The 13,632-nt window shown below is 42.1% G+C and overlaps 1 protein-coding gene across 1 annotated transcript in view; it reads right to left on the minus strand.

The window, feature by feature from the left end:
* Positions 1 to 13,632, minus strand: part of LOC115323999 (nose resistant to fluoxetine protein 6) — a 107,716-nt gene that overhangs the window by 43,095 nt on the left and 50,989 nt on the right. The window contains 1 exon segment of the mRNA XM_040211171.1: positions 7,538 to 7,629. Coding sequence (XP_040067105.1) covers positions 7,538 to 7,629 — 92 coding nt within the window.

Raw genomic sequence — 13,632 nt, forward strand, 5'->3', positions numbered from 1 at the left:
GTCAGGATTTTTGCAAGGTGGTTTCCTTGAACTGCTCACCGTATATTTTAAATCTATGTTTGCGTGTTGGGAGGGAAACACCTTTCTCCAAAAAGCAGGGGTATGCATTGGTTCATGCATAGTACCACTTTTGAGTAACCTTTACCTCGCGCATCGGGGCCGGATCCTTTCACGTAGCTTAGATGCTTCTTCTGTTGTGAAGGTGTTTCGCTTTGTAGATGATTTTTTGATTGTGCTAGATTGTGCAGCTAAGGACTTTCAAATATTAGTCTCTAATGTTCTTTCCTGTTGTAAATCCTGTATAGATCCACCAGAAATCACTCATGAGCTCTCCACAGAAGGTTCCTTATGGTTCTTGGACCTCAGATTAATTTTTTCGGAGCATCATGTATGTTGGTCATACAAACCGAGAGGGAAGAAACCACTTAATTTTCAGTCAGCACACTCCAAGCTTGTTAAGTGAGGCATTGTTAAATTATGTCTCACCAGTGTGCTTAATAAGTCTTGTATTCATTCACTTAAGGTTAGCTTTGATGCTCAAATCGCCAGGTTAAAGTCAACAGGATATCCTAGTGCATTACTTACAGCCGTTGCAGAGGATTTATTAAAGAGAATAAGATGGGGTGAACGACCTAAACGCAATACTGAAAAGAAAAGGACGGCCATTGTTCCATATATACATAAAGTTTCGCACAGTCTAAAGAAGATAGGTAACTGCATTAACATTAATGTTGCTTTTTCAGCACCAAATAAGCTTCTAAGCCTGTGCAGGAAGGTAAATGACGGCACACCGGGAAGTTGGTTTGAAAAAGCACCAAAAGAGCTTTGTAAATTGTACTGAAGGAGTCGAATATTCTGTCCCACTCTCATGTGGTAGAGAGAGTATGTAGGCTAGACTGGAAGGTGTTTGAATGATCGTTTAAGAGAGCATTTTTATAACACCCACCGAGTCGTAGCTGGACACTTGGGAATCCATTGTCGCGATTGTGGCTGTATAGCACATTTTGAAAATTGTTCTGTAATAGGTAGGAGTGGAGACGCATTGACTAGAGAAATAATGGAAGCGGAAAGGATAGCACAGCTGAAGGACAAGTTTGTAAGTAGTCCTTCTATAGCGCTGTCGACCAAAGAGCTCCAATTTCTATCTAAATGATAGCGATGAGGGAGAGGGACAATTTGGAAAAGTGTTTCGTTTAGATATTTTTTCCGTTTCTTCATTTGTCTTCTCTTTTACTGTTCTTTTGCCTTCTCTTTAGAATTTTCCTTTGTATTTCGTGCTACTTCTTCTACTTATCACGTTCTAAAAAGTCAACCCAGACGTTGAAGAGAAAAATGAAGCAGTCGAATACACAAGAGTTGTAAGTTCAGCGCGTGTGCTTGTCTTCCTGAGTGTCTGGTGTGAGATTAATTTGGCTGCGCTGTCACCGTGAAGTATGGTTCACTAACTCGCCCAAGCTTCCATCCTATCGACTTAGTGTACTTTACGGGGCTACTCAATGTAATTGCTACTTGAACGCAACTAATCGCAAATCTCTCTCCCAGTTTGTCCCAGTTTCCACGGCCTACAAGCAAGCAAGCACCAGTTCGTTTTTCCTCAAAGGTGAGCATTCCAGATACTTTAATTAGGTGCACGGTGTGAGATAATACTCTTCAGGTGAGGACAGCGCGCTCTTGGCCACGGCCCGATGAAGTTCGCTCTTCACACTCTCTCACTTTGGTTTCAAGCAACGCCAGCAGGTGACTCGTCGACCCGTGGGCATGTTCAAGACGGCTCGTGCCGCCTTATGTACCACACGCGCAGAGCTCCAGCGAGGTTGTCACACGTGCAGAAAGACCATGGTGTACCGGGGTGTCATGACAACGAGATAATGTTTTTTTGCTGTCACACAGTTCCGCCGTTTGGCCGCCGGTGACACTGTCAGTCGCGGACACGGTGGCAGCCGAATGATGCAGTCTTTCGGATGCCCGTCGAATGAACACTATTTGATTCCTCGCGCCGCACGTTCAGCCCCGGCGTGTCCTCACCTAAATAGTGTATCTTTCACCGTGGTTAGGTGCAAAGCAGGAACTGTGAAGCCAGACGAGCGGATAGGTGTATTTAATTGACCGAGCTCAGAATGACCCGTGGCAGTGGAATGGAAGCTTATCTTTCCGCAATCAAACACAGACATAATTTTGAATCTATCCAGCTTAGTGAAGGATTGCTACTTGTTGCAAACTAATCCCAAATTTTTATTTTGCAGCTTCTATATGGCTACAGCTAGCAGGTGCTGTTTTCATTGAAAGGTGAGGATTTCACGTTCTGTTTTCAAACAGCAAGTTTTTGAATGAGGGTCCTAAACAATTGACTTTCTTTTGCAGTAAATGCCAGATCCTCCAGTTCAGCAATATGTTAAATATATTTGCTATGAATAAGCCCAGTGTTTTGCTTCTTTATTCATAATTTGACAACAGCAACATTTTTTATTTTATCACTTAGAAATACACACAAGAAGAGACTGCGTTGCGGAGAAATGCTGCGCTGAACGTGATTTTCCAACTCGTGTATAGTTTTATTGGTAGCCGATATAATATATTGGATTCCAATATCCATAATACGCTAAGTACACTGGAATCGTAAACCCTTATTGGATCCCCATAGACACATGGGGATCCAATAAGGGCTTATACGATATTGGATTCCAATTTTTTCAGCGTATTATGGATATTGGAATCCCATAACAAACCCTTATTGTAATACAATACAATAAATGTAATGTTTTCCAATACACTGTCCATATCGTATTGCAATACAATAAAAAGATATTGTTTACCAATATCCATAATACGCTGTTTATATTGGGGTTTTCCAATAGGGTACGGAGTTTTTCGGTGACCACCTTAGCAATAAAAAATATTTTTTTATCGCTGTGGATTTTGTTCAGTAATGTCATACCTCTGAGAGTTTTTTGAACGGCTCAGGGGATGAATCTCTTAATAAAAAGTAAATGCTCATGCCGTAGTTATTTGAAAGCCAGTAAATCAAGCCGCTCCACTGCGGTTCCAAGCCACGTGTTTGCTTTCCCGCCCGGCACGTCGTATACTGAAAAGAATTATATGAATTTATTTATGATATGTTTATTTGACACATTCATATCAGTTGGCATATGTTTCCTATCAGTTCTTATATGTCTCATACCAGTTTTTGGGTATTTCATATCAGTTCTTATATCGCATATCAGTTTTTGGATATTTCATATCAGTTTCATTTGTCACATATCAGTTTTTGGATATTTCATATCAGTTCTTATATGGATTCATATGTTTTTCAGTAGGGTGTGTGCAAAACATTTCATTCTAATACTAACCCCCAGACATTGTGAAAAAAATACTTTCCTGTTCACTTCTAAAAAAAACGAGGCTCCTATATATTTCTTATTAAACTGCCAATAAAGGATATCACGAAACATAAATTCACAAAGCGCTTGTTTAAACAAATCGATATGTGCGATTACAAAAACTTTCTGAATGCCACCTCACAGTTTAAAACGTTTCTTTGGCAGGTCATACGACTAGAAAACTTCACGCTTCAAAGCATTGTGAACATTTCTAACGTCCAAAACTCGGTAACGCAGAGAGCAGCTAATTTGAACGGCGTCTTTCGTTTCGTAATTTTGAGGCATCTGTGTGGAGTTTTGCTTTGATCGCACGACTCCTTCCGAATATTTCACACAATCAGATCTCAATATTCAATGATTTTTAATTGTTGACTGAGAACCTGGTCTTATGTTCTACTGATACCTTTAAATATTAAAGTTTTAATATAATTTATATCAATCTACACCTGTTGCCGGGGGCTAGCATGGGGTCTAATAAAAAAAAAGTTTACAGTGAGGCAGGCAAATATTTACAGTATAAAATTAAACTAAAGAAACCACACAACAAACAAAGTAAGCACGCAAGTGTGTTTTTTTTTTTCATTAAACACAAGGTTATAAGTATCCAGGCTTATATGACCCCCTAAAAGTCAATAACACAGTTAGGCATATTAGCTCGCCTTTTCAGTTTTACGGTGTTGGATATTATATTTCAGCTGAAAACAAACTACTCTTTAATTTGATTTTTTTTTATTGACGATTTAGACTAAAGATTAATTAAAAATAATTACTTGCTGCAGTCTTCGAATTTGATGATCACAAGGCTTTCTCTCTATTTTCTGAAGAGCACGCGGGTAACCAATCACTAATTTGGAAAGGTGCGCCCAGCGATTGACGACTTTTCAAAAAAAGAGTATCCAAAAATATATTCAGAGACAATGAACACACAAGATTAGCGCGCTAATGTCGCTGTGCCAAATACAAGCCCATGAGCAATAAGCAAATGCGTTATTAAGGCTCATTTTATTACGCACTTTACTGGTCAAAAAACAGACAGCACGATTCCTCACGCATGCTAAAGCCACATCACGACACCTTTTGCAGCCTTGGGAAATATTTTAATTGCCTTAGAGTATACGTGAAGTGCGGGAGATCAATATGGAGTGCATTATGATGTATAAAATGCGGGTATTTAAGCGTGGAAAGGTAGAAAGACGTGTAATGTATCGTATGTGGAGTGCATGTTCTTGTGTTCCAACGTGCACGTTTAAAGTCAGATTCACTTTAGTGCCAGGTCTCTTATATCGATCACTGACATGTTTTCTATTTTGTTACCTTATAAACAATAGCACAATATACGCAAGGGGTCCTCAAAGCATTATCATTTCCTAAGAAACTATGGACTTTTTATGATTTTATAAGCGAATGATTGTATTTTCAAAGGGTGTCCATTTCAGAACAAGGAGTCGATCATTCCTCGAGCAGCGTTGGGATTTATAGCGTAAACAATAATTGCTGCTTTCAATTTTTTTTTCGACAGTTTAGAGAGATTTTTTACGAAAACTAATTGAGCTCAAAAGACGAAGACAAGAAAGGGACACAAATACAGCGTGTACTCTAACCCAGGTATAAGAATATCGCTAACTATAGTGTGCTCTGGGGAGTTCTTTTATTAGTTTGCACTGTGCCGTCTCTTTATTAAAGGGCAACTCCGGCCAAAACTCAAAATGAATTAAATTACTGGTATCGCTTTAGTAACACAAAAGACGACCCCAGCCAAAATTTCACGTCCGTGGGACGCCGCATTCTCAACCAATGCCGATAATAAAAACGCGACCCGCCGCGAGCCGCTGCTCCTTAGCGGGCGGCCAGCGGGTTGCCGATCGCTAAAGCAACATTGGGACGTGACGTCCGTATCGTTCTCTTTTTTTCATCCGTTCCGGACGGGAGCACGGCGCAGCCGTCGCGCGCGCTTCTTTGTGCCGCTACCACCGCTACTTCGCCGTGTAATTGCGTGTTTAGCCGTTGCTTTTACCTGTAGCCCGTGTAGCTTCGGTATAGCCTTTTGTTTATTTGCTTGTGAGGTCTCCTAGACTCGTTTTAGCGAGCAACTCGGTGCGCCCAAGACTGCCCAGCTGTTCCTCGAACGATGCCGAGTACAACTTAAAGCGCTGTGGGCTGCTCAAACAAGCCGCTGCGCAACCCGGAGGTGCTTTTTCACAAGTTTCCAACGGATCGGAAATTGGAGAAGGTGTGGGTGAACGCTGTTTGACGAGTGGACTTTGGAAAGCCTTGGACGTCGACCCCCAGATCGAAGCTCTGCTCCGATCATTTTTCGCCGGAGAGTTACGAACGAAACCTACGGGTGTTGGTTGCTTGTGGCTTGTCAGCGAAGGGATCGAGGCTTAAAAAAGATGCCGTGCCGTCGCTCTTTGCCCATCGTACATATACAGAAAAGGTAAACATGATAAAAGTATTCTGATCAATAAATAAAACAGTCATTGTCAAGTGCAGTGTTGAAGATTGAGTATTCATGCTCCATTGAATGTCTGTTGTATGGGGAATGGTGGGCATGTAGAGTACAACCACTAACTAGCTCCAAACACTGAAGTTTGTAATGAAAACGAAAACAATGTTCTGCTTTGCGTCACTGCTTGTTTACTATGCAATCTCGCGCGTAGTATTCAGGTACGTAACGACTACTACCGAAGAGCCGGCGCGTGAAGCTCATGCGATATAAACATTCGCCTCCAATCGTTCCAACCCGTTACGCAGCAGTATTAATTACCATTTCGCTCGTGAATACCACAAGGGACTTTAAAGAAATCGCGAAAGTTCGGATTTGTAAGTTACAACTCTCTAATTTGCCCGAGTTCAGCTGAAGGTAAATATAAAATTTAAAAATGAAAAAAAAAAAAAAAAACTTGCTTTAGTCAAAAGTTACGAAGGAAAACTTAAAATCCTATGTATTCTAATAAAAAAAAAATTGTTGTGGGTGGGGATGGGAATGCGGAAGGGAAAGAAAGTGCTATCACCTTGCTAACGTTCTCTGGTTTCCTTTATCATCCACAAAAACTTTTGCTAGCTTTGAGAAGAAAATGACTGCCCGAAGAACTTTTTTTTTTTTTTTTTGTAGTGCAGCAAGTTTTTTTTGTTATTTGTACAAAGATTTACTACCTGGACGAACTTATGTGGTGAATTAGTGTCGTAGCTTACAAATCCGGCTTTTACGCGCCTGAGGAAAAAATAACGAAAAAACAGACGTCTACAGCTTGACACACGTCTGTTCGGTTGTCGCGGAACGCGCCGGAGAGCTTCAAAGCTTCGTGTCTGGGACTGACCCGCCGCGCGAAAGCGCCAGCACTGTACGTCACTGGCAGCGCGGCGTAGAGCAACGCCGCTCCATCCACGGAGCCCCGATGACAATTTAGGCCTAGCGACGAGTGCGGGAGACCGCACGCACGCCGACAGCTGCCGAGTACGGCACCGAACGAGTTCACTCGTTTTCCAGTCGCTAGCTTTTGGGTATACAAGCAACGAGTACGGCACGGCATAGCGCACGTGCGGCGGCGGCCGCCGAGTACGCCACCGAACGAGTTGACGGGTTTTCCAGTCGCTAGCTTTTGGGTATACGCACCAACTCTTGCTACATATGCTGGATAACTACCACATATACAGAATTAAAACAAAATCAGTTTACCTTCTATCTTTAGACGACTAGCGCAACAGAGGTAGGTGCCGCTTGGACTGCCTACTCGCTGAACAAGAACGATCTTGGCGTCACGTAAACATAGCGGCTGATTTCCAGTGTTGCCGGAACCTCGAGCGGCTAGTTTCGGTTTTGTCGGCCGCGCCCCAAACAAAACTTTGAGACTTCGATATCTTTAAAACTACGCACAATAACGAGAAAAAAATTACACCTTGCAACTCAGGGGCGCTAACTGCACTAAAAACAGCCATAATCCCAATATCGAAAGTATGGACCGGAGTTGCCCTTTAAAAGGCATAATAATATACTTCCAATAGACAAAGGGGACTTAACTGTTCTCTTAGATACCGCTGCATTATTTATAATATAAATCAAACACAAAATACAGCATGCACAATCTAATTTAGAGTTAGAAAAAAGTTTCTGCCATATATTCGAACATAAAAAAGCAATCATATCTCCAGTTACCTACCTCGAAACGCATCTTTCCCATAGCGATGTTTGTGGATGAGATCAATCGCTGTGCTTAAAACCAAGACAAAAGCGAGCACGCAGAGGAATGTACTGAAAAATAACAGTTCGATAATCATATTTTGACGTTTACTCATACATTACACATCACTTTGGGATGCTAAACATTCATAAGAACACATTATACAACAACGCACCTATCGGTGTCGGTATGCGTAGAAGTTTTGATTCGGAAAGTATTCTCAGCAACTACGAGACATTGAGGGGACCGGTGAGATCGTAGTCACTGCAACGTTCTGGTTCACCAAGAGCAGAGTGTTTGTTTTATAGAACAAATTTAATATGCAGAAAGCACGCATCAACAACTACCCGCAGCTTAAGATTCATAAAAAAAAATAGGTAGAATTTTTTGGTTGAAACATTGGTGACTAGGCGAAAATCACACTTTACGAAGTTGAGTGCAAATATTCAGCAAGCACAACTACTATATCTATCTTTAGCTCCAATACCTCTTGTTGTTTTGACATTTTTAGTAACTTGCCTATAGTGTGTAATGCTACTTTAATTAGGGAAGCAATCGAATATTACGAAAGCGGAAAAAGAAAGTGGAACTTGATTTTGTCTACTTTTTAGTTTGGAGCTCGGGAGGAAAAATTGGGCGCATAAAAATCATACATTTCTTAAATTAGAAAAAGTAACACTTGCACAAAGATTGACTTACATGTTCAGCGAAGATAATTTATTGTCTATTTTTTGCGAGCGCATTATGAAACTTCTTAACAAGTGTACATGCTAAACCTTGTTAACTAAAATGAGAAGTCATAGTTGACGAGACGACACCAGCCGACATCGAAATTGAACATATCTCAAATGCATAACCTAATAACGCAATGTGAAAGAAGCATATCAAAGTATACGGTTAAAGCAAAAGCATTCAGTGAGACCCCAACACGTTTTATTGTCAGTTTAAAATCTGTCTTTTATAGAAGTTTCGAGCCAATAATCTTCCTAGACCCTGTTTTTTACGTACTGCAAAAATTGGTGAACGCCTAATCATTGGATTCTATGCATATAACATACAAAAACAATTATCTTCCCGGAAACGAATATGGACAAATGATCAGTTGATTAGATATTATTAGAAAGAAATAGGTACAGAGCGCGACACTGTTAGCGCGAACAAGCGATCGCCGGTTTTTCAGTTTTTCTCTTTGAAACTAAAGGATGTCATCCAAGTTATTATTGCTACGGAAAGAGCTCATTTAGTTCTATAATGTGGGCGATAAAATTTTGTGCTCGCTAATACTATTTAGGAGTAAAATTCGAAAATGCGCCGATGTCGTGTTCGCGCTAGCAGTGTCGCGATGTGTACAATAACAATGGCAAGTTGTCTAATTGCCTATCACCACACATAAAAACACGACTCAAATGTTTTAGATCGTAAGAAAGTATCGTTTCGGGGTCATAACGCAGTAAGCAAACCTGAAAAACCTGAACTTTAAAATATACATGGCATTTACCACTCTTCAAAACGCGGCCAAGACATCGCGATACGCCTCTTTTCAAAGACATATCTCAGAAAAAAGGATGTTCGTATGTTAATTCGCAAAACACCATTATTCATTCACTACACACCTGGCCATATTAAGTGATCAACGTGTAAACTTTTAGAGCCCAGGTTCGCAAACCGTGCCCTTCAGAAACGACAGCCAAAAGGCGAAATACGGTTAAAAAGAAAAAGGCCATGGCGTGCTTTCTCACACGAGTTAACTTCTTTTGATCATGGCTTTACACAAAAGGCGCGTGGCCTTCGAAATTCCACACCATGACGAGAGGACGGTCAACCTCAATGGAAGGGTAGCTGGTGTAAACTCATAATTTTTAACCGGCGGTAAAGTTCGGTATCCTGGTCACAAGTACAGTCATTCCCCATACCATTACTGAGTAAGGCCAGCCATCGGAGATTCGCGATCTGGAAACATGGAAACTTCAGCAATCCAGGACTGAATAAAGTGGGTATCAGCACGTCGATTATATATACTTCGATCGCTATCCAACCAATTATAGAGTTTATTTAAGAAAAAGGAACAAACGTTCATATGAAGGGCATATAATTGTTTCTACTGTCAAGTACTTCTTTGAACGCACATAGTGTCCTATGGTCCATTGCCTGCAAGCAATCTAGTCTTCACTTTGAAATATTCACAACCGAACCAGGCAAATAGAAAGGGCTCTAAAGGTAAGCGTTAAACGCACTTTGTTTTCTGCCATCATAAGCTATATTCAAGATTCCGGTTGTCTTGAAACGTTATATGTAATGCGTCTCAACTAACAATTGCTTAACATAAAGAAAAGGAGCGTCCCAAACTTGGGTCCGGCAGGCATTATTGAATTGATCATATAGGCACAACATCTGCTTTAATTAGATGGAGTCTATTATAATATTAGCAATATTCCACCTTATACAATCTGTGCAAGAAATATACTTGTTTGGTGTTGTTCTTTTTACGAAGAATTACGCTGATCACAATCTGTGGCAAATAGGGCTGTAATTCTTACCCTGCACAAATGGCGACTTAGCATTGAATACTTACTTGACCGTTTGGTCTATCGAGAATGTTGATAAAGCTAAAAGAAAGCGAAATCAGGGATATATCGCTGTATATTGTGAGAGCTGAAATACTGGCATTGGTGTACCATAGCGACGCAGGACGATTATTTTTTTAATGAAGCCTTTTCGTTTTATTAATTAGAGTGTTTGTATGACAATCAAATTTAAAGGTCTGATGGCATCAGCAATGAAGGAGGGGGAAAATATCTACACATGTTTACTGATGTAAAACTGTCAACTGCGACTACTACTCAAGTATTTCAAATGTTTATAATTTGGAAAACACGACAATAATTAAAAAAAATATTTGAAAGAAAGATAGCAACGAAATATAGTAAGATAAAATATATTTCTATTTTCTGAACACGGGTTGTCACTGAGGAAGTGATGTATAAACAAAAGAATAGAATTACAAGGTCAGCAACGTACAATTTTGAGGTTCGCAATACATTAGTTGAGGAAACAACCGCCACAGTTATTTGGCTAGCACACTAAACTAATAACCTTTTTAATATTGTTTTCTTGATCACTTTAATTTTCAAGAGAGTCATTATATGAAGGTAAACTGATACAACAATGTGTAATTCCAACACGTTTGCAGATATTCATTCATCTGTTTTTGCGTTCTCGGCGCTTGAAAACTAGGTCAAACAAACAAAGAGCGTCGAAACATACGTCCGGAGTAATGATGACAGCTAAGTCGTAGTCCACCTGCGCGGCTCGCCATTATTTCGGCCACGAGTCCTTGGTGGATGTGCCGACGTCGCGCTGCCCAGATAATGACGGACCACTCCGAAACAAGTACGTCACTCTCTTAAATTTTGGGTCAAGGTGCAAACAAAACAAAATGTACAACTTGAAAAGAATATCGAAAATTGTACATTTCGACTCGATAGACGCCATGAACTCGATAGCGAAAAACATGCAAGTTCGTACAATTCAATTGTTACGTGTATTTGGATACAGATAAACGTTTATCTAAAAAAAGAAAGCTTCAGCACAATTACTTTTTGGCGTTACCGTCTGCATCCGAAAAGCTCTCAAAATATAAGAGAATAACAACTTGGTCGTACTCAAAGAGCGTGAAGGGGCATTCTGCCGGACATTCCGCAATTGACGTTTTGCCATCCCTCGACTTCAACATTGACCAACCATTCAGAGCATGAAACATTCCATCAATGATGTTCGGGCCTCCATCGGCGCTTCCCCCCAATTTCCATACGTTGCTCCTTCTTTGACGTTCAAGCTACCAGAGTTCCGGGCATCGGACGCGGAAATATGGTTCTTACGATCGACTCTTCGTTCCGCAAGAACAACATCACGTCACAACTCTCAAGATTCGATCACGTCCGGGTCACCGATTGAAGGGGCTATCCCTTTGTAATTCATTTACAATATTTACACCTCTACTATAGCTTTTTCGCAAACCGTTGTGACGGTCGATATTAAACTTTTTCCGATATAAATTTTTCCATCGTTGTTTGTTTGGGTCGTTCGAGGCATTAGAAGTGAGCGCCACAAAATTTCACGCCCACTTCGACTATAATTCTATTCAAGTCATCGAGAGCAGGCGTTTTCCGGGGGACATACGGCATCCAAACTATCACAAAACGTAATGACAAGTCTCTTGCCACGCCGGGGCGCCTTACCGGAACGTCGTGCCTACTTGTGATGAGCGGTCTTACTTTGGTCAGTCCTCGAACGCCGGGGTATACGTCTAGACGTTGGGGCGTAGACCTCAGCGTCTTGAAGCACCACCTCGTGCACTAGGTTTTCGTGAGAAAAACTAGCCACAGCAAATTTCCTTACGCAACACGACCGCCAGCGATCAAGCCACGAGTGCTAACGGGCCATCGAGGGACCGGAAGTGCGAGAACGATCAGTGGCCGCCAAGGCCTTCTCTGGAGGTCGAGCGGCTGGGCGAGCCAAGCGGGCCACAGGAGGAACGGGAGGAAGGGAGAGGGGAGGGAAGAGACGCAACAGAGGGCGCGAGCGGGCGAGGACGATAAGTTCGTCTCCGAGCGGTGTTCCTTGGTGGGACTGCTCTCAGTCCTTCAAATCCAACGAAAAACAGGACCTTGTCCGTCGTCGATCGTTTTTCGGCGCTTCTCAGCGTTTGTCGCGGGTGTTGGTCATTACAGTAGGCAGCAACAGAGACACAAAACTTTGTGGTGCCGCCGGGCAAAATGTCGTGTTCGTCGCTCTAGTGGGAGGAGGATGTAACGTGTTCCCTCAGAATCCACCAATGCATCTTCACGTAATTTCTGCTTTGTGCTTCGGTACCACGTCTTCCTACAACTTAAAGAGACACAGACACCCCTCAAAATGTTTTTTGTTTTTTTTCATTTTTGCCAGGCGCTTTATTATGGTGTCGGAGGACTACCCAATTATTATTTTGCAACAGAGTAGCGTATATTTTTAATAAAGCCAAAAGACGCGACTGCTCGAAACCGAAATCGAAACCCGCCCTCGGAGGGCGGAAAAGTGGAGAGGAGAGAGCGAGTGGCGGAAGTCCCGTGGCTACTCTAGTGCCCATGCTCGTCTTCTTCCCCCCCCCCCCCCCTCTGCGTAGCAGACGACATGCGTGGCGGCGCAGCGGGAACTGTTTGCCGTGCGATTCTTTTGCGTTGCGTGAAGATGTTGCGTGAAGAGCTGGCTCACATACATTGCGTCCGAAAAAAATTAGCATTGTACGACAGATTTTCCGAAAGATCAACGGGGTCGGCACCAATGGCTGGCTGCAATTCCTGTGGAAAATTTACGATAACACCTCGGAAAGCGGACGCTACCTGATTTATATGCTCCTTGTATTTTGTGGAAAGTGATTACATTGAGTTCGCAGGGGTCAAAAAGGAAATCGCATACCATTTAGTTCAGCGACGTTTCGTCGACAACATTTGTTTGCTATTTTTTGTTTGTTGCTTTAGTGATAAATGTAAAAAGAGAAGAAAAAATAAACAACGCAAAATGTTTGAAAAAATAAATAAAAAGGTATGCCATCATTCGGGATCGAACCCGGTCCTGCCGCGTGTCAAGCGGACGTCTTTCCACTGATCTATGGGCAACTCTTTCTTCAGTAATAATGCAGCCGGTAAACTGTAAGTTTGAAAGTTCGCTGCCGATTTTCGTCCAGCAAAAGCACTCCCGGGCCGAAGTCGGGAAGCACCACGCATTGGCGACATTCGCACCTAATAAAGAAATCGCAGGCGTGCATATTCAACTCGAAGTAGACACGTTGTGCTTGACGTTTGCGCGAGCGATGTCTTCAGCCACGAGAAGGGAGCGACGGCTCGGCGACGTCTTCGTGCAAATCGGCTTGGTGGTCGGGCGTGTCGTACGGAATGAATGCCAATTGTTTTGATCAGTTCCCAATTCTTCTTTTAAAGGCAGACAGTATTCGCCGGTACCGCGAGCGACAGTTCTAAAGTAGAGGTCCCACGCCGGTCGTCCGCTAGCTGCCAGCTTCCGGATCTCTGTGGAACTTT

Source organism: Ixodes scapularis, unplaced genomic scaffold (assembly GCF_016920785.2).
Source record: "Ixodes scapularis isolate PalLabHiFi unplaced genomic scaffold, ASM1692078v2 PGA_scaffold3__209_contigs__length_174095766, whole genome shotgun sequence".
NCBI lineage: Eukaryota > Metazoa > Arthropoda > Arachnida > Ixodida > Ixodidae > Ixodes > Ixodes scapularis.